Genomic DNA, 20,165 nt, shown 5'->3' with positions numbered 1-20,165 from the left:
AGCTCTTTGTTAGTTTACTCTGCCAGGTGAATATTACAATCATTTTGCAGATTCCTCACCAGAACCTACCTAAGTTATATGATTTGGGGGTTCGGAGGCCATTCTGACACCCTCTAACCAAAGCAGTCTTTCCAGTCACTGTTACATCACCATCTACCTTCTTGTTAGCTGATTTTAGTCTTTCTCCTCCCACTGTAATTAGTTGTTTGTTCATCATTGTATTCCCAGTGTCTAGAACAGTGTCTGGCACATATCAAATGCACGAAAATGTTTGCTGAATAAATGGATGGAGATTTTAAATCTGGACAATTCAGGGAAACACCTGAAGAAAAGCAGGTTTTGAAGTAACTGCGAAGGATGAGAACTAGTTCACTTTGAGGAGGTGCTTCGAATTACACACAGGTGATTAATGTGTAGGCTTCGGGCCAAACGGTCAAGTAGAATGCATGCAAGGAAAAAAAAAAAAAAGGAAAGAGAGAAAACATACTTGCAAATAACAAGTGTTGACAAGGATGTGGAATAAAAGGAACACTCAGGGAGACTGGGTGGCTCAGTGAGTTAAGCATTTGACTCTTGGTTTCCGCTCAGGTCAAGATCTCACAGTTTGTTGAACTGTCAAATCCCATGTTGAACCCTACATTGGGCTCCCTACTGACAGTGCAGAGCCTGCTTGGGATTCATTCTCTCTCTCTCTCTCTCTCTCTCTCTCTCTCTCTCTGCCCCTCCCCCTGCTCATGCGCACATAGGCTCTCTCTCAAAATAAATAAATAAACTTTAAAAAAAAAAAAAGGAACCCTCATACACTGTTGGTGGGAAAGCAAGCTAGTGCAGCCACTGTGGAAAACAGTATAGAAGTTCCTCAAAAAAAATACAGGATTACCGTTATCATCTAGTAATTCCACTACTGGGCATTCACCCAAATAAAAACATTAATGCGAAAAGATATGGGCACCCCTATGTTTATTACAGGCTTATTTATGATAGCCAAGACACAGAAGCAACACAGGTGTCCATCCATAGGTGAATGGATAAAGCAAACGAGATCTATTCATGGACTATTAGGCATAACAAAGAATGGAATCTTGCCATTTGCAACAACAGAGATGGATCTAGAGAGTATAATGTTAAGTGAAATAAATCTGTCAAAGACAAATACAGTAAGATTTCATTCCTACATGGAATTTAAGAAACAAAACAAAGAAAAAAGGCAAACAGACTTTTAAATATAGAGAACTGGTGGTAGCCAGAGGGGAGGTGGATAGGGGGATGGGCGAAATAGGTGAAGGACATTAAGTGTGCACTTACAGTGATGACCAAAGTGTTGAATTTTTATACTGTTCACACCTAAAACTATAATGGCATTGTATGTTAACTATACTTGGATTAAAAAATCTTAAAAATTAAAAAAATTGGGGGGGGCACCTGGGTGGCTCAGTCGGTTGAGCATTCGACTTCTGCTCAGGTCATGATCTCACGATCTGTGGGTCTGAGCCCCGCATTGGGCTCTCTGCTGTCAGTGCAAGGCCCGCTTCAGATCCTCTGTCCCCATCTTTCTCTGCCCCTCCCCCATCTGTGTTCGTTTTCTCTCTCTCTCAAAAACAAATAAACATTAAAAAAAATTAATAAAAAAAGACACTTTGGAAGAACCATACCTAGAGAGCACGCACATGGAAGCAGCAATACCGAAACCAAAAAGAGGCAAAAATTTGAGGGCTAAAAAGAGGAAAATGGAATACAAGAGCTGGTTCATAAATCACACAAACACACGAAGTAATACTATGCAGCAGTAACTTATTTGGGGAAGTACAATTTAACCTAAGGAACCTAAGCAAGAAGCTCATCCCTCCACTGGTAAAAAATAAAGTGAGAGCTCTATTAGACTATACATCAAAATTTGGGGAAAGAATTAATTTTAGAACCCTCTGGGGTCTTCCACTTTAAAATGACCGTTACCGGGTTTAAAAATCTAAAAGCATTCAATGTATTCAACCTCTCCGGTCAGAGCTAGAAGCTGTGGTTTGGCAGGTGCCGATTTGAATGAGGGGACTGTTTCCTACTCCTTCCCATCATCTTTCCGTGACTACCGGGGGGGGGGGGGGGCTGATGGTACCGGCAGGTGCTTTTTGGGCCTCAGAGAGGTGCCGGAGCTGGGCAGCGAGTGGGAACGAAGGGTCGGGCGGCCCAGGCTCAGAGAGAGGCCCTCAAGCCCGGCGGCGGGGCAGCGGGGCGGCGGGTCAGCAGGTCGGTCGGGAGCCGTGCCCCGGCGCCGCCCTCCCCACTCCCCGCCGTGCCGGCTTCACGGACACCCTCGCCCGCCCCCATGAGCCCGGACTCCCCTTCCTACCTGCCGGCACGCGGACTCGGCCCTCCCTCAGCCGCTCACCGCCGACCCCCGTCGGCAGGCAGCGAACCCTTCCCGGCAGTTCGCAGCTGGAGCCCTTCAGCCGCCTCCCGGCGGCACGTGATACCGCCCCCGCCCCCGTCGCGCCCCGCCCCCTCGGCCCAGCTAGCGCCCCGCCCACAAGAGCGTCGCTGACCGATGACGTAGCCGGCACAGACGCTGCAAGGCGGAGTTACTGCTGGATCTGTGGGTAGAGGTGTGTGGTGTCAGTTCCTCCAGCGAGACGGCAAAGTGGGGTGCGTAGAAAATCGTGGGTTTCCAAGGAAGGGAGGGGGAGAAGAGACTCAGAAGCCGGTCCTGCAAGTGCTGGGATACCGGGCAGTGTTTCGCACCCCCTCGGGGCGCTTCCTGAAGAGGCCTGGAGGCTGTCCCGCTGTAATTGAGCCGTGGAATTCAATAGGGGAGGTAATGGCTCGCACCCCGTGTGAGAAGTTTAAGGATTAAGTTCGCATCTGCCGCGTGGGATTTTTTTTCCTCCTAGGGCAGATCCTTGGGGAACTGAGTTAGTTGGTAAAGGAACACATGATCTGGTGACCTGGCTTCTCCCTTTTTTTCTTTTTCTTCTCCCCCCTTTTTCTTTCTTTCTTTCTTTTTTCTTCTTCTTCTTCTTCTCCCCCCTTTTTCTTTCTTTTTCTTCTTCTTCTTCTTCCTTTTTTTTTTTTTTTTTTTTAACCCGGGAGCTTTAGCTCTGTCCCTTTGCTCTAGCTCTTCTGTGAAAAGAGATGGCCTCACCATCCCTTTCAGAGCTACCATTCTGTGATTCCTGCTTCCCAGGATCGTATCTTTTATCATTAGCCCAGGTGGGAATAGAAATCTTGTGACTCATGTTCTAAACCTGGTTTGGGTACGCGGGCGTACTTAGGTGGCTTGCTTTCTTTTGGGTCGACTCGGGTAGCATTTGCAAGAAGCATTAATGTTCCAATAGGCTCATTTTAATTTTGTTAAAAATCAGAATAACTGTATGTCTTGTTAACGTTAGCCCTATGTTTTTCATAGACTTAACTCTTTAATCTGACATTTAACATTTTGTCTCATTTCAGAGGCAAATCTCCAAAGTATATTGAAGTCGGTGCTTTCGAATTTATTGTCACCTTATCTCTTTTATTAGCATTTTAAAGGTCATCACCTTCTGACTTGGAAAAGATGGTCAACGTCTTGAAAGGAGTGCTGATAGAATGGTTAGTAGTTTTGATACTTAATGAAATTTAAATCTCCATGTTGAATCTTGATGTATGTATACCTCCTCTAAAATCCATGTTTTTGTTTTAAGATCTAAACGAATCAAGTCTTTCAACTTTCTTAACTTCATTTTTCTTATATAACAAGTGGAACAGATTTTGTTGGTATATTTCTTTCCTGTGCCAGATTTCAGTGTCTCTGGCCAGTGGCATAAGTGGCATTATTTCCAACACGTTTTGGTCAGGGGAAGTGTATTTTTTTTAATGTTTATTTTTGAGAGAGACAGATACAGAGCGCGAGTGGGAAAGAGGGAGACACAGAATCCTAAGCAGGCTCCAGGCTCTGAGCTGTCAGCACAGAGCCCTATGTGGGGCTCCAACCCAAGAACTGTGCGATCTTGACCTGAGCCAAAGTCAGCCGCTTAACTGAGCCAGCCAGGTGCCTCCAGGGAAGGTGTATTTTTTAGATCAACACTCTTTGGAGGAGCAGTACTTGCATTGTCATCCCACCCTCAGGGATTGACTAGAATTTAGGGTCTGCCTGAGTCTCCACCATCACAAACTATGGTCTTGAAAGAGTAAGAAAGTCAAGAGTCAATTGAAGGTTTCTTAAACGAGGCACACGTTCCAAAGAAGAAACTAGAAACCTTAATGAGCGGCATTGAATTTCAAAGCAGGCTATCTAGGGCCAAGTACCACGGCCTGAAGACCTCTACTACCGGACCAGTTCTTGCTCTGTCTCCACTTGTTTGTGATGCTAAGGCTGGGGGAGGAGCAAAGCCAAACCCTAGGATACTTGCGGCATCAAAGCAGCTTTGTCCTATAGAAATACAACGTGAGCCACACACGTTGTCTTAAATTTTCTATTAGCCACGGTCAGAGTAAATTGAAACAGGTGAAATTAATACATTTTATTTAACCCAGTGTATCCAAACTATTTCAACGTGTCCTAAATCGTCAAAGTTGATTAAGATTTCAAAATCGTGCTAGGTCTTTTTTCATACGGCCGTGTGTAGTTTACTTTCTGCAGCCCAAATCACAGGCTGGCCACATTTCAAGTGCTCAGTGGTGAGCAGTGCTGGTTGATTTAATGTTTGGAATAAAGGAGACAACAAGCGTAGAAGAAAAGAACCACTGACGTGGGAGGGAAGCTAAGAGGGGATGTTTAATGAAGGTGAGTGGGCCTGAGAGAGAATAAGGTGAAGACACTGGAAGTCAGTGATTTTCCTAGTATCTTCTTTTTTTAATTTAATCTATTTATTTGAGAGCATGCGCACACCAGTGGGGGCGAGGCTGAGGGAGAGAGTGATAAAGACTCTTAAGAAGGCTCTACCCTGAGCGGGGAGCCCTACTTGGGGTTCTGTCTCAGGACTGTGAGATCATAACATGAACCTAAATCAAGAGTCAGACCTTTAATTGACTGAGCCACCCAGGCAACGTTTTTTTGTTGGTTTGTTTTGTTTTAAGATGAGAGCTGTTTTAGTGGAAATGTGAGATAGATGCCAGATTGGAGTACTTTGAAAAGGGAAAGGAAGATGAGGAAGTGGAGAATCTTCAGAGAAGTTTTGTTGTAATAATAAGCAAAGGAATGGAGAACTGGATTGAAAGCTGAAGAGGGATATGGTAAGGGAATCTGGTTCTTGTTATTTTGGTTTTAATGGAGAGAATAGAATTTATGTTGATGAGAACAAACTACTCACAGAGGAGAGGTGTTCACTGAGGAAAGCAAGGGGACAGGATCTAGGTCCCATAAGTTCTAAACACAAAGTGCTGTTTTCTTTTGGAAAATACTTTTAAGCTAGTTTTTTTGTATTGTATGTTTCTTAAAACTTTGTCATAATTGGGGCACCTGGCTGGCTCAGTTGGTTAAGCGTCTGACTTCGGCTCAGGTCATGGTCTCACGTTCATGGGTTTGAGCCCCACGTCAAGCTCCGTGCTGTTTGAGCCTGCTTAGGATTCTCTCACTCTTTCTCCCTCTGCCCCTCCCCCACTGTGCGCTCTCATCACTCTCTCTCTCAAAATAAATAAATTTTTAAAAATTTTCTTCGTTAATTATAAAAACATTCTCCTGGTTGGTCTTTCAATGCTACTGTTTTTTAACACAGAGGATACGGTGTCTAAATGTGGTGTCTGTCCAGTCAGATGGGAGCCCCCACATGTGGGGCGACGACCGAGTGGAAGCCAATGGCGCAGGGGATGGAAATTCACCCAAGACAGAACAAAGGAGATAGAAGTTTATGGAATACACTGCACGGGAGCAGCAAGCAGAGAGAGTGAAGGCTGTTTTTAAAGGAGGAAGATGAGGTGTGGGGATGGGAACCGAACGAATTCTCTCTCCCCTTTTTGGTAACTATGCCTGGTTGTAAGTAGCCCATTGGTCAGTTAGGGCCTCTGGATATTTTGAGGTGGATCTCCTGATGGGCCTGTTTGTATTCAGATGGTCTCTGTGAGCCCTTTCCACATTCCATCTCTCAGGCCTATTTGCCTAAAAGCGTCTGCAGAGTCATACAGCATACACATACATACAGCGTCAGCTGTCCGCTTTTCCCCTTTTGTTTCTTCCAATTTTAAGTTTGATCTCCACCCCTGGATTTGATAAATCTTAACTTCTCTCTTGTCGGATTTTTGTATTTTAGTTTTTGTTGATGTGCAAAATTTCATTTATCTAGAATTTATTGGGAGGAAGGGCATGTTAGGCAAAGATTTGAATTTGCCTTTTTTTTTTTTTTTTTAGCTGAACATGTGTTTCACACCATTCATTCCCTTCTCTAATGATACCCCTTTTATCACATTGTTTCACTCTCCCTGCTACTTTTCCTTAATCCTGTCCCACATCCCTTCTTTTCTTTGTCATTGCTGCCTATTCAAGAATAATCTCAGGAGGCGCCTGGGTGCCTCAGTCAAGTTAAGCGTCTGACTTTGGCTTGGGTCATGATCTCCTGGTGGTTCGTGAGTTAGAGCCCCGCGTGGGGCTCCCTTCTGTCATCACGGAACCCACTTCAGAGCCTCATTCTCCCTTTCTCTCTGCCCCTCCCCCACTCAGCAAGCTCTTCTCTCTCTCCCTCTCTCAAAAATAAGTATTAAAAAATTAAGAAAGAATACCTCAGAATAATTTAGTGTGTTTCCAAAATAATCTTTTTGGCCTGATGGTTAAGATTGTGTTAGATCTATATTTTAATTTGAAAAAATAAGGCTGGACTGCATTTTAAAGAGCAGAATCCTGGGAGGCTCATTAAGATCTCAGTGGTAGGCTTTCACTGTAGCCTTGAGGACCTAGTATAAATTTGTAAGAGGACCTGAGGTGTTAGTTTTCTTTCCTATTGGCTGAGCTCTCTGCCCAGTTTGCTGTCATGGAACCAAGCCTCAATTCTACGTAGGCTCTAATGGCCCCTCTATCACTCTGCTCTTGTGTGTAATCCCCAGACTAACAGCAACAGCATCATCTGGAACTTGTTAGAAATGCAAAGTCTCAGACCTCGCTCCAAGTCTCCTAAATCAGAATTGTGCATGCAAAGATACTTGTTAAAAGGCATTTAAAGTTTGGGAAGAGAAGCACTTAACTGGCCTAAGTCTGATAATGAGTTTTCCTATGGAGAATTGTTTTGCACCAAAACTACTAAAGTTTTATTTTGCCGATGGACACTGTCCTTGCAAAACTTGAATTTTTTCCTTTAAGGTGAATTCCAAAGTGTAGCCTGCACAATTTTTCAACAGGGTTACTGTCTTCCCAAAGATAGAAATCTTCCAAAAAGACTCCAGGCTTAAGAAATAATAGGTTTATAAAGGGCATGGTCAGGGCTGATGGAAACTCCACAATCAGGTGTCCGTGTTGGGACAGTAACTGGAAAAGTCCTTCAGTTTCCCTCATGTCTGTATTTGATGCCAAAAAGAAGATTCTTAGTAATATAGTATTAGCATAAGTCTGTTTACTTCATAATACCCATGGATTGTGTGGGGCCTGTAGGTGTGTGGAGTACAGAATCTCATAGGTCTAGAGTTCATAGGCAAACCACTCAAGAATTTCTTAAAACTACTTTCATTGTTGCAGTGATTCTTTCCAAATTCCAGCCACATCACCATACGTGGTCATCTATAATGGCATGGATAGCGCTGTTCCACATATTCTGTTCAGGCAGCCGGCAAAATACTTCTCAGCCATGTAGGGCCTCATTCAAGAAGGGAGTCTTAATTTGACATCTGTCTTAGAATGGCTGAACTTCGTGCCCCATATAAATTTCACCTCTGTCAGTTCCTTTCAACTGATTTGGAGTCTCTAATAAATGAAGCAAATAAGTCAGATTATGGTGGTGGCCATTAGGCCCAACTCTATGAATTGAAAAATCAAGGTGCTAGGATATAAGAAGATTCTTTCCTCACAAAGTTTATCAACTGCCAAAATCTAAAGCTAAATTGAAATTTTTTGTTGACAAATTTGTGTTTTTATGTATCAATGAGGTTGGTGAAAACTTCCTCTTTGTTGGGGTCCACCACTGTCAACTGCCAGCCTCACACTAAGCATTTCCCAAATCTAGCCAACCAGAGCAGTACTGAAGCAAGCAGCCTGTGTCCAACAAATGGCCTCGTCCAGTTGCAGGTGCCAGAGCAGACCTCTGGGGCGACCGTTATCTTGGTTACTGGGTGCGGCAAGTGCTTCAGCAAGATGATTTGTTATAAAGGTGCGATTCCCAACTAGCTTACAGCACAATAGCAAAGAATCTGAAGAAATAGTAGTTATTAGATTTACGGGTTCGGCTTCTAAACCTATACTGTTAAGAGAGCAATTAAGAACAAAAGCAAGGGGCGCCTGGGTGGCTCAGTCAGTTAAGCGTCCAGTTCTCAGTTTTGGCTCAGGTCATGTTCTCACGGTTTTGTGAATTTGAGCCCTGTGCCGGGCTCTGTGCTGACAGTGCAGAGTCTGCTTGAGATTCTCTCTCTCTCTCTCTCTCTCTCTCTGCGCCCCTCCCCACTCACATTGTCTCTGTCAAAATAAATAAACTTTAAAAAAGAACTAAGACAAAACTAGTCTTACCATTGTTCTGTTCTTTCGCAGCATTTATATATTTCTTGTGACCCTTTGCTTCTTAGAAGGGCCATATTCACAGAAGTTTCTTGGCTACCCAGAAGAGTGCCTAAACTATACATGGGCGATGCTTAGTAAATATTTGTGTACTGAATGAATTTTGTTAACATAATTGAGCCAAGGAATGTAATCTCAGCCTAAATCCCAGAGTATTAATGTTCCTTTAGAGCTTCTCTATTAGCACAGTGATAATAGTGGAGATAAGAATAGGTTCTGATAACTTGGATTCAAGTTTCAGTACAAAAAAGCTTTGTGCACCAGACCTCTTTTTTTGGCAAGTTACATCAAAGAGCTTTTAAATGAAGTGAATGTTGGCTTCCAGTCTTAGTTTTTAAAAAGCAGCTCTCACCGAGCTAACGATAGGGGTGATAGAAGCACAGTCTTTAAAAAGACCTAATACAGAAAGCAATTTGTGATAGGTTTTTGAGCATTTATATGCTTTACCACAGTAATTCCCCTTCCAGAAGTTTATCCTAAGGAAGTGACCAGAACTGCAGATGAAAATGTAGGTGACTGAATGTGCTAATAAAACATGACGCCTTGAGGATGGAGCTAGCGAGTGTAATGTTAAGTGACATAAGTCCGAGAAAGACAAATGCCATGTGATTTCACTCCCATGTGAAATTTAAGGAAACAAATGAGCAAAAGGAAAAAAGACACAATCAAGAAATAGACTCTTAATTATAAAGAATTGATGGTGGTGGGCGTTAAGGAATGCTCTTGTGATGGGCACCAGGCGTCGAATGGAAGTGTTGAATTGCTATACTGTACACCTGAAACTAATAGTATACTGCATTAACTGGAATTGAAAACTTAAAACATTGTGACTTTTTTCCTAATCGGATAATGTAGCTATTAAAATATTTGCAAACGTTTCAAGTGATCTGGGATGATGATATTGTGTGATACAGTGTTAAATAAAAAGGGCTGAATGCCTTCATGATGTAACACTGAACATTTACTGATACCGTACTAAGCACTTGGTAATATTCTGTTCGTTCTCGCAACAACCCTATGAGATATAGGTATTATTATCCCCATTTTATAGATGCAGAAATTGAGCACAGAGAAATAAATTGCTCAGGGTTACACAGCTGCTAAGATTGGATTTTAAACCACAGTATTCTGGTTTCAGAACCCACGCAAATAAGCCTTATGTAATCTGTCTAACACAGAACTAAGCATTATGTCGTGTTAAGTTTTGTAAAAGGACTTGTGCATGTGCAGCCTTAGAATAATATCATATGTATTCACGGAATAATAACAGAACAACATTTTTGTACAAGCAAATCCTTTAATGGGGACAGAAGGGGGTCATTTGAACCTTTCTACCTATATCCTTTCACACACCCAGAAACTCTTGGCACTGTAATTGCTCTTCATTTGAGTATCTACCGTGAGCAAAGTGTTTTAGGTATAGTCTCTAATCCAGCAACCCTGCAACATAAGTGGCACTTCTCCATCTTACTACTTAGGACCCTAAGACATGGAGAGGGTTAGTGATTTTATAGATAATACATATTTTGTTTGACTGAGGTGGGGATTGGGCTTTGGCTGAGCCCAGTTGTTTTCTTTAGTGTCTTGCGTCTGTTTAACAATAAACCTCTTGTGTGTCCTATTGGGGACTTGGGACAGTCGTTCTGGTTGATGTAATGACTCCTGTGGTGGCCCTTTCTTTCTCTTAAGACCCTACTCATGGCAAGTGTAAGATTTTTAAGGAATTCTACCTTGTAGCTAATTATGATCAGGAAGGATTGTTTACCATTGACTGAGCCAATCTTAGTATTCTGATGGTATGAGCAGTGCTGACAATTCTGTGCAGGTGACCCGTGACTCTGTGATCTGTCGTATAGCTAACTACATCATCTAGGAGAGACTTCGCAATACTTTTTAGAATCACGTTTTATACTCAGGTTATGTAGGAAGGGGTTGATTGACATTTGCCCGTCACATCTCCAGGGCGGAGATACGTTTGTTTCTTGCTCACTAGCCCTGATCCCAGTTTTTATTTTTTTTTAACTTTTTTTTTTTTAATGTTTATTTATTTTTGAGAGAGAGAGACAGCATGAGCGAAGGAGGGGAAGAGAAAGAGGGAGACACAGAATCCGAAGCAGGTTCCAGGCTCTGAGCTGTCAGCACAGAGTCCAATGCGGGGCTTGAACCCACAAACTGCGAAATCATGACCTGGGCCAAAGTCGGACGCTAACCAACTGTGCTACCCAGGCCCCCCTGATCCCAGTTTTTTAACCGAGTATGTCTGTGGGCACTTGGGGGTTTTTTTGCTTTGTTCTTACCAGCAGACTCTCCCATAGATTCTCTTCATGAGAAAGTGGAATAAATAACCCTGTATTCAGGCAAGATATTCCAGTCCCTCAGTGTTTCGTAACAAAGATCCCCTAAACTTTGAGTGTCCTTTTGAATCATTACAAATTATATTTTTTAGGTACATGTTTGAGAATTCAGTCTGAAATTGACAGCTTTCTGTTTCCTTTCAAAAAGTTTAATTGAGGCAATTAATAACAGAAATAGTCATTTCATTGTCTCACTGACCAGTGAGTAAGTATCTCATTTGTCAGTTAGGAGTGTTTCCCCAGGTATGGGGAATGCCACTGGTGTTCAAGATGATTTGTAGTGGAACACAAAAGGGAGGGGGGAGAACACAAAAATAGTTTGTATATGACCAGTTTAATTTAGTTGGGGGGAAAAAAAACACATCAGGATGACTGATGATTCATACCAGATCAAGTTAGGCTTAAAAGTTGATTTAGGGGTGCCTGGGTGGCTCAGTCAGTTAAGCGTCTGACTTCGGTCCACATCATGATCTCACTGTCCATGAGTTCAAGCCCCACGTCAGGCTTGTGCTGACAGCCCTGAGCCTGGAACCTGCTTCAGATTCTGTGTCTCCTTCTCTCTCTGCCCCTCCCCTGCTTGTGCTCTGTCTCTATTCCTCAAAAATAAATGTTTAAAAAAAATTTTTTTAAGTTGCTTTAAAAGCAATTTAGAGAAAAAATAATATGTAATGCAGGTGTTACAAGAGCTGACTAAAATAGCAGGGATGGTATGCAAATGGCAAAAATTTTGAAAACACCAGCGTGCTGAATCAGAGCACAGACGTGAGCTCCCCTGACACTTCTTAGTTTCAGTTGTTTGGGGTTCACTTCGTTGAAATAATGTAAATTTATTTCATCTAGAAGATTTCTGGGGATCTATTAGTCTTTATAACCACTTAACCTTTGCTATCTCTAAAACCTCTTAGAGCAGCCAATTACTAGAATAAATTGGTGTCCTCTGTGAATGTGCTGAGCTCAGACAGTAACAAGGTAATCTATCAGATTTGGACCCGAAATCTATTTTAAATTGTTCTGTTGTGTGAAGAATATCCTTCAAAGAAGCCTCTGAATGATTTTAATTGAAAGTACTGAGATCTGTGGCAACTGGGTGGCTCAGTCGGTTGAGTGTCTGACTCAGCGTAGGCTCCTGATCTCTTGGTCATGAGTTCCAGCCCCGTGTCAGGCTCCATGCTGGATGGCAAGCCTGCTTAGGGGTCTGTCTCTCCCTCCTCGGCCTCTCTCAAAAAGAAAGAAAATACTGAGATTCTTGTGGGACCTGAGGGTAAAATGGGCACCAGGGCCTCCATGTGAGAGATGAGTGAGTCTTCCTGTCCCCTGATGGCAGAGGGAGAAGGGAGAGACGGGAAATGGCCCAGCTGCAGAACACTAAAGCCGATTATTTCTGTCTGTCCCTCACCCCCGTCTGTTAAGTGAGTCCTCTTTTATTCCCCACTCCCCTTTTATTTGTATGGGCAAGGAAACGTTTAGGGAAACAACACAGTTTTTAAAAACAATGGCATTATAGAGACACTGAAGCTTTGATTTCCCTGTTCTGTAAACCTCCTCGATTCCATTTCTGTAATTGCAACTGAAAGAACCCTGTTAAACCTGCTTGTTACTCCCTGCCGCCCCTCCTCCCCTTCTTTCTAGAATTGCTTTTTTGTGTTTTTTTTTTTTTTTTTTTTTGAGAGACAGAGCATGAGCATGAGCAGGGGAGGGGCAGAGAGAGGGAGACACAGAATCCGAAGTGGGCTCCAGGCCCTGCGTTGTCAGCACAGAGCCGGACGTGGGGCTCAAACCCATGAACCATAAGATCTTGACCTGAGCCGAAGTCAGACAGATACTCAACGGACTGAGCCACCAGCGCCCTAGACTTGCTCTTTAAGCCCTTTTTAACTTTGTTTCACAGCCTTTTTGTCAGTCATTGGTAATTTGTCTACCTCAGTGAGATTTTTCAATGTACAACATATTAACTGGTTTACAAAAATTTCTTACTCTGTGTAATTGCCAAAATTAGGGAATTCCTGGAAATGTGCAGTTTATCTGTATCTGCTTAAATCCGTGACTATTACATTATCTTTCTAGAAGACCCCGCTCTGATGCATCCACATCTGCCTGTTGTTGGCCTTCAGTCTTGTGTCTCTACCTGCCCTGAGACCCTCATTCTCATACTCTTTAGCCCTACTTTTCCTGTTTTCAGTCACCCAGAAAGCCACAGATTTCCAGGCCACCCCTCATCCTTGTGACACTCAATACCTGCAGCTCTGTCATCTGCTTTTTCCCCACCTCCACCCCTCTGAGCCCTAGCCACGCAGGACCCCCTGTGTCTTCCAGCCCCCTGTTTCTGTCTCACTGTGGGAGCACGAGCTTTCTCCTGAGCACACCACTTCTCCCACAACCCTCCCAAGCATTGACTCCTCTGTGGTACCTCATGTACCATTGGGGCCAGGAAACTGGATAGGTATCTGCCTTATTCCTCCTTGCCACTTCAGACATGGCGACTTGTCTTCATAGAAACCCACAGCTCTCACCATCAGAGGACCCCGCTCACTAACCCTCCCCCATGTGATCATGTGCACACACCCACGTCTTTCCCTTCAAGGCTTTTCCGTGAAGGCTGTCACTGTTGAGTAGCTCTCCTCTGCGCATTTTGGTAATTTCAGTATCCACGTGGATCGTCCCCTCAATACCCTGACTTCTCAGTCTCCTGACCTCCTGTTCCCAAGCCTGTCCTCCACCCTGTCCCAGCCTTTCTCGCTGCCGTGGGCGGCCCTCATCTGTCCCTGCCAGTATTGCCCTCCCTTCACTCTCTCCACTTCGGGCGTCTCCCTGACCTCCACCCCTTCTTGCCCATTCACTCCCTCTAATGCCCTCCCTCTAATTTCTTCAGCTCTGCCAGGCCTGCGGTCTGTTGATCTCCCGCCTTCCCCTGACCTTCCCAGCAGCACCCCACGTCCTCCTCAGCCCGCTGAGGCTCCACGGTTCCGGGCCGCATTTGTTCGTTCAATTAAAGACCGTCAGCTCCCTTGCCTCTCTCTCACACTAACCAAATGTGATTCTGTGCCACTCTGCACCTGCTCTGAACCTTTACCTCCACGGCTTTAAATTCACGACTCCTAAACTCATGTGGACCCTCAATGCTAGCCGGCAAATCCCTGTTTCTTAGTCTTTTTACTGTCCCCCTTTTAATACAGCTGTTCTACTTCATCAAATTCAAGATTTTGGTAGTTGTATTTTTTTTATTTTTTTATTTTATTTCTGAGAGAGGATATGAGCAGGGGAGGGGCAGAGACAGATAGAGACACAGAATCCGAAGCAGGCTCCAGGCTCTGAGCTGTCAGCACAGAGCCCGATGCGGGGCTAGAACCCACGAACCGTGAGATCATGACCTGAGCCAAAGTCAGACACTCAACCAACTGAGCCACCCAGGTGCCCCAAGATTTCAGTAGTTTTAAAACTTACTGGTATTTTTTGTGCCTCCAAGAAAAATCACTACCAGGTATACTGTATCATGCCATTGATTGCAAGAGTCATCTTGATTTTGGAGATGCTAAAATGTGGGGGGAAATGTACTTCTTAGAATAGACGAATGTGGTACTTCATACCTTCAACTTTTTTACCTCCAAAAACTCTCCTGTTTCACTGCAAAAATACAGGAAAAGCAATTGGGAGAGAAAGTCGGCAAGTGTGTCCCATTGATCTGTGCGCATATACTCTTCCCTTCCCCCCACTGGCTATGATGAAGTATCCATTCTCCTGTCTTAAGCCAGCTTCTCTACTTGGGAACTGGACCCCATCCCTTCTTGCCTATTTCAGGACAGCTTTCCAGCAGCCTTCCTCCTCCTCCTGCTCTAGTAATTTTTCCTTCTCTACTGAATCATTCCCATCAGCATTCTAAACATGTTGTGATACCCGCCCACCCCCACCCCCATCCCCACCCCCGGAAGGAGGTGAGCAAAACCTATCGATTCCCATATCCTTTTCCAGCTGCCGCTCTATTTCCCGCTCTGTGAAAAAGAATTTCTTGGAAGACTTGTCTAAATTCACTTTCTCTGATTTCTGTCCTGTGACTCCACTGAACATGTTCTTGCCAAGGTCTGGTAGTCAAGTTTCAATCCTTATTTCCTGTACCTGTCTGTTACCAGCACCTATCACGGTGGATCACCTCTTCTCCCCAAATGTCCTTTGTTCACTTACCTTGCAGAACTCAGGGCTTTCTTCCTGCCTCTGCAGTCACTCCTTTCCAGTCTGCTTTGCTGATTTGTCCTTTTCCTACTAACCTCTTGATGTTGGGGAGTCTGGGGCTTGGTCCATGTTCTTTTCTCTGTTGCTGTGTTCACTTCCTTGTTGGGGTTTGATGACTGACTTTTGCTCTTCGGTCCAGACTTTGCTACTGAAATCCGGAATCGTATGCCCACTTTCCTACGCAGTTTTGCTCTTGGGTGCCAACCTATCTCAAGTGCAACGTGCCTCAAACCCACTCTTGATCTTCCCAGCACACCTGTTCTTCCTACTTCCTCATCTCACTAAAAGGCAACTCCATTTTTTTCATTTGCTCTGACCAAAAATGTTGGGAGTCCCCTTAATTCTTCTCTTTCAAAGTCGGAGTCTAGTCTTAGCAAATTATGTTGGCTTTACGTTCAACGTGTGTCTAGAATGCAACTGCTTCTCATCTCCCCGTTACCACTTACTTCCAAACCATTATCATCTCTTGCCTGGGTTACCGCATTCACCTTCTGATCGGTCTCCCTGTTTGCACCCTTGCCTCCACCACTACCACCACCCCAAGTCTTTTCTCAACCCCACAGGCTGTATGATCCTTCCTTTTCAAATTTAAGTCAGTTGGGGGCACCCGGGTGGCTCGGTCAGTTGACCTTCTGACTTCGGCTCAGGTCATGATATTGCGGTTTGTGGGTTTGAGCCCCACGTCGGGCTCTGTGCTGACAGCTCAGATCTGAAGCTTTGTGCTTCGGATTCTGTGTTTCTCAGTGTCTCTACTCCTCCCCCACTCAAGTTCTGTCTCTCAAAAATAAACATTAAAAATATTTTAAAAAGTAAAATTTAAGTCAGTTTGGGGGCACCTGGGTAGCCCAGTCAGTTAAGTGTCTGACTCTTGATTTCAGCTCAGGTCATGATCTCATGGTCGTGAGATGGAGCCCTGTGTTGGGCTCTGTGCTGGATGTGGGGCCTGCTTAGGATCCTCTCTCTCCCTCTCCTCCAGTCCTTCCCCACCTGCTCATGCATGGACTCGCTCTCTCGTTCCAAAAAATAATAATAAAACTTAAGTCAGTTTGCAAGTTAAATCATGTCTCCCAGTAAAAGCCAGAGTTGCTAAAATCACCTCTGAGGCCCTTTGTGATCTGGCCCAGCTACAGCGAACTTGGTGACCTCATCTCCCACTTCTGTTCCCTTTAGTCACCGCACTCCAACCTCTGTGGCCTTGCTGTTTCTCTCTGCCTGAGTCACGTGGCTCACTCACTACCTCCTCCTGGTGTTTGTTCAGATGTCACCTGCTCAGTCAGGCCTTCCCTGCCTCCCCTGTTTGAACTTGGGAGTCTCGCAGTTTCATGACTGCCAGTTCTCATCCCGCTTCCCTATTTTGTGCATGTGCAGTATCGTAGCACTACTGGTAAATGTAAGCTCTAGTAACAGGGAGGGTTCTTTTTTTTTTTTTTCCTTTTTTTAACTTTTATTTTAAGTAGGCTTCATGCCCATCATGGGGCTTGAACTCATGACGCTGAGATCAAGAGTCACGTACACTACCGACTTAGCCAGACAGGCACCCCAACAGGAGAGTGCTGGATTGTTTTGTCACTGCTGAATCCCCAGGACCAGAATAGGGTCTAGCATATGACAGGTGCTGAGTAAATATTTATTGAATGAGTGTGTGAACTTTAGCAAATTTACATCTGAACCAATTGATTCTGCATGTTAATATGGTCATTCCAATACTTTAACCATAGACTGTAACTGAATTTTGCCAAATCTGTGTGGACAAGTGTAACTTAAGTGTTCTGAACCTAAGCCTAAGATGACAGACATACTAGAAACTAATTTTAAAATCTGTGTCAGTTTTGGAGCGTCTGGGTGGCTCAGTTGGTTAAGCATCTGACTTCTGCTCAGGTCATGACCTTATGGTTCGTGAGTTCGAGCCCCACATCAGACTCTGAACTGATAGTGTGGAGCCTGCTTGGGTGTCTGTCTGTCTGTCTGTCTCTCTCTCTCTCTCTCTCTCAATAAATAAAATAAATAAATAAATAAATACACTTTAAAAACTAAAATCTGTGTCAGATCTGATAAGGGCAGACCTATTTATTCACATCATTTTACATTGTAAAATGTTCATAAAATCATTGTAATGGTAAGTTACTAAAAGTAATTAAGAAAATCATCTTTTCAGGAAGACTTGGCTTTATTAATAGGTAATACACCATGAACCATACCCATTTAGTGACTGAAATAAATCCTTTACTTTTGTTAGTTTCGCTCACACCTGGTTTGTACTTGAAGGAACTAAAATTCAGTTTTGTTTTCAGGAAATTACACTGACCCTTTTTGAATTAAAGCATCTTTGCAATTGATGTTATTCCTCAATAAACCAAAAGAGTTTGTAAAGTTACATCTTCTCTAAGATTTGAAAACTGTATGCAGCTTGACATTTTCATGTTCAATTTTTGCTAAATACATTGTACATTAGGTCTAAAGGGTGTCCCTTTTGTGTGATTCAGAGCTTTTATGACAGATATGTTTCTGTAAATCCAAGACATTATATCCCTTTTTCCTTTGTGACTTACTCTATTCATTACAGAGTGAAAACCACAAATAAATAGAATTAAATTTGGATCTCTTTGAGCTCAGTATTCTCTAGGAGATTTTGGTAGGATTTCCCTTAAAGATTCTGAATGATAGTTCAGACTTACAAAGTTTAAAATTTTAAGGAAGAAAAATAACTTGGGCACCTGCTGCAAGCCAGAGCCTATTCTTGGCATTATTCTGTAATTTTCATAACTGCCCTGTAGCCTCATTTTGAGGCTTTGGGAGATTAAATACATATTAGGGTCACACAAGTAAGTGATAAAGCTGAGACTGAATGCAGTTCTGACTTTTGCAAAGTGACTGGTTTTGTAAATAAATTTTTCACTGGCAAGGTAGTGAAAATCCTTTGGCTTCTTAAAAGTCATGGTCATGGGCAAGTAAGGAAATTCATTTTTTCAATCCGTGAAGGGAGCTGTGACTCTTTGGCCCTGTTAACTACCAAGCTTTGAACATTATTTTTCACTTGTCAGTGACAAACTACTCTTTTAAAATCTTATCATCGGTCTCTTTGTCTAAAACTTGAACCAGCAGTTCTAAAATGAAGCTATGTCTACAGATCATTAGTGCTTGAGAGGGAGTGAGGGATTGAGTTAACAGTTTAGAACTTCTAAATTATCCTAAAAATTCTACAAGCCCAATTCTAGTTGTTCCCGTGAAATTTGACAACAGGGCGTCTCATCTTTATGTGTTTTCTCTGCAGTGACCCAGCCATGAAGCAGTTCTTGCTGTACTTGGATGAATCAAATGCCCTAGGAAAGAAGTTCATCATTCAAGACATTGATGACACTCATGTCTTCGTTATAGCAGAGTTGGTTAATGTCCTCCAGGAGCGAGTGGGTGAATTAATGGACCAAAATGCCTTTTCTCTTACTCAGAAGTGAAAATACTCAATATTGACCACTTAGGAATCATAAGTAACAAATGTGAGAGACTGTCACCATTCAGTGTCCTATGTGACAGATTAAACTTAGTTGCTTAGATGCATGTTACAGGAAAACCTATGATGTCATTCGTTCAGAAAAAAGCCCCTGAACAGATTTTCCTCTTCTGTTTTTTTTAGTACGTGTACCCTAGAATGTAAAAAAAGAAAGAAAGAAAAGTTTTAATGCTTGTCTGTGATTTGCCTTTTATTATCCTACATTAAAATATTAATGTAAGTGGTTTTCCTACCTTTTTAATACATTAAGAATATGATGGAATATGCTTTTAAATCATACCTAACTGTTTCACTTGTTCCTGTTAATAATTGTGGGGTTTTGTAGTGTGGGTGTGGTTTGTCCTGTTCTAATTAGAAACTTCACAGATTATTTAGATAAATATGCCACGGTGGGACCTTGGGTAATATTTATGTCTTGCAAGTAATGCCTGCATACCGGCCAGCTGTCTTGGTGAAGAAGATGGGGAAGAGAACCATATAATGTTAATGTGAACTACACTTCGCATTTCCCTAAAAATACAGCGTTTTAAAAGTGCAAAGGGTGTGAGATAACCAGATGAGAAAGGGACCTGTTGCTCTGCAAGCTTTAGTTTTTCCTTGTTCAAACTTTTTTGGTCACATTTTCCTTTCCCATCATGGCAAGTGTTTTGTTTAAAGAAATCAGTTTTATTTGTGCCTTATTTCCTATGAGAATCCCTGTTTAAACTGATTTTAAAAAGAAGGACTATAGGAGAGTACAGCATAAGGAATATAGTCAATAAAATTGTAATAACATTGGTGACAGATGATAACTAGACTTACTATGGTGAGCATTTTGTAATATATGTAACTGCCAATTCAATATGTTATGTGCACCTAAAATTCAACAGAATATCATAGGTCAACTCTACTTCAATTTTAAAGAAGGAACAGGAAGTAGGAACAGATAGTCTTGTGGGAAGCGGCATGATTGGGTTAAGATATATCATATATAGTTTTGTGATTGATTGGAGGCAGAAATGATCACACTGATAGGAGCTTTGCTTCCCTTCCTGAAGATAGTGTTAACGAGGATGGGTTCCTGTGATGAGAATTCTCCAAGAGAGAAAAGGACTTTTGTGACACTGTGTAGAACCCTATCGAACGTAGTTCTCTTCTCTCCTATAGTATATTTACTCAAAGTACCTGTGTACCATTTTCACTCACTACACAAGCTGGACGTTTCCACTGTTTAGTACAGTAGGTCCTCCCTTATCTGTAGTTTTGCTTTTCCACCTTCAACCAAGGCCCAAAAGCAGATGATTCTTCTTCTCACTATCCTCAGAAAGAAGGTCAATAGTAGCCTAACGCTATGTCACGAAGCCTACGTCATTCACCTCACTTCATCTCATCATGTGGGCATTTTGTCATCTCACTTGAGGACCCCACAAGAGGAAAGAGGGTA

General features: G+C 42.9%; 2 protein-coding genes across 4 annotated transcripts in view; one reads left to right on the top strand and one right to left on the bottom strand.

Annotated features, from left to right (window-relative positions):
- Positions 1–2,412, bottom strand: part of SERAC1 (serine active site containing 1) — a 66,341-nt gene extending 63,929 nt beyond the window's left edge. For both annotated transcript variants that reach the window (XM_047102751.1, XM_047102752.1), the window contains exon 1: positions 2,345–2,412. The gene's annotated coding sequence lies outside the window, so the exon portion shown is untranslated. The remainder of the gene's footprint in view (positions 1–2,344) is intronic.
- A 150-nt stretch (positions 2,413–2,562) lies between these two features.
- On the top strand, positions 2,563–18,962 carry GTF2H5 (general transcription factor IIH subunit 5). 2 transcript variants are annotated; one of them, XM_047102872.1, is made up of 3 exons: positions 2,563–2,637; positions 3,510–3,579; positions 18,506–18,962. In XM_047102872.1, the coding sequence occupies exons 2-3, from the start codon at positions 3,545–3,547 to the stop codon at positions 18,684–18,686; spliced, it is 216 nt and encodes a 71-aa protein (XP_046958828.1). In that variant the 5' UTR covers positions 2,563–2,637; positions 3,510–3,544; the 3' UTR covers positions 18,687–18,962. The 2 variants fall into 2 exon arrangements, with proteins under 2 accessions (XP_046958828.1, XP_046958827.1); XM_047102871.1 differs by lacking the exon at positions 2,563–2,637 and adding an exon at positions 2,650–2,806.
- Positions 18,963–20,165: the final 1,203 nt, after the last annotated feature.

Source organism: Lynx rufus, unplaced genomic scaffold, assembly GCF_022079265.1.
Source record: "Lynx rufus isolate CCGP_SWC_20201006 ecotype Redwood Valley unplaced genomic scaffold, mLynRuf1.p SCAF_6, whole genome shotgun sequence".
NCBI classification, from domain to species: Eukaryota; Metazoa; Chordata; class Mammalia; order Carnivora; family Felidae; genus Lynx; species Lynx rufus.
The sequence above is the reverse complement of the archived record's forward strand: the minus strand, read 5'-3'. Positions and strand labels throughout refer to the sequence as shown.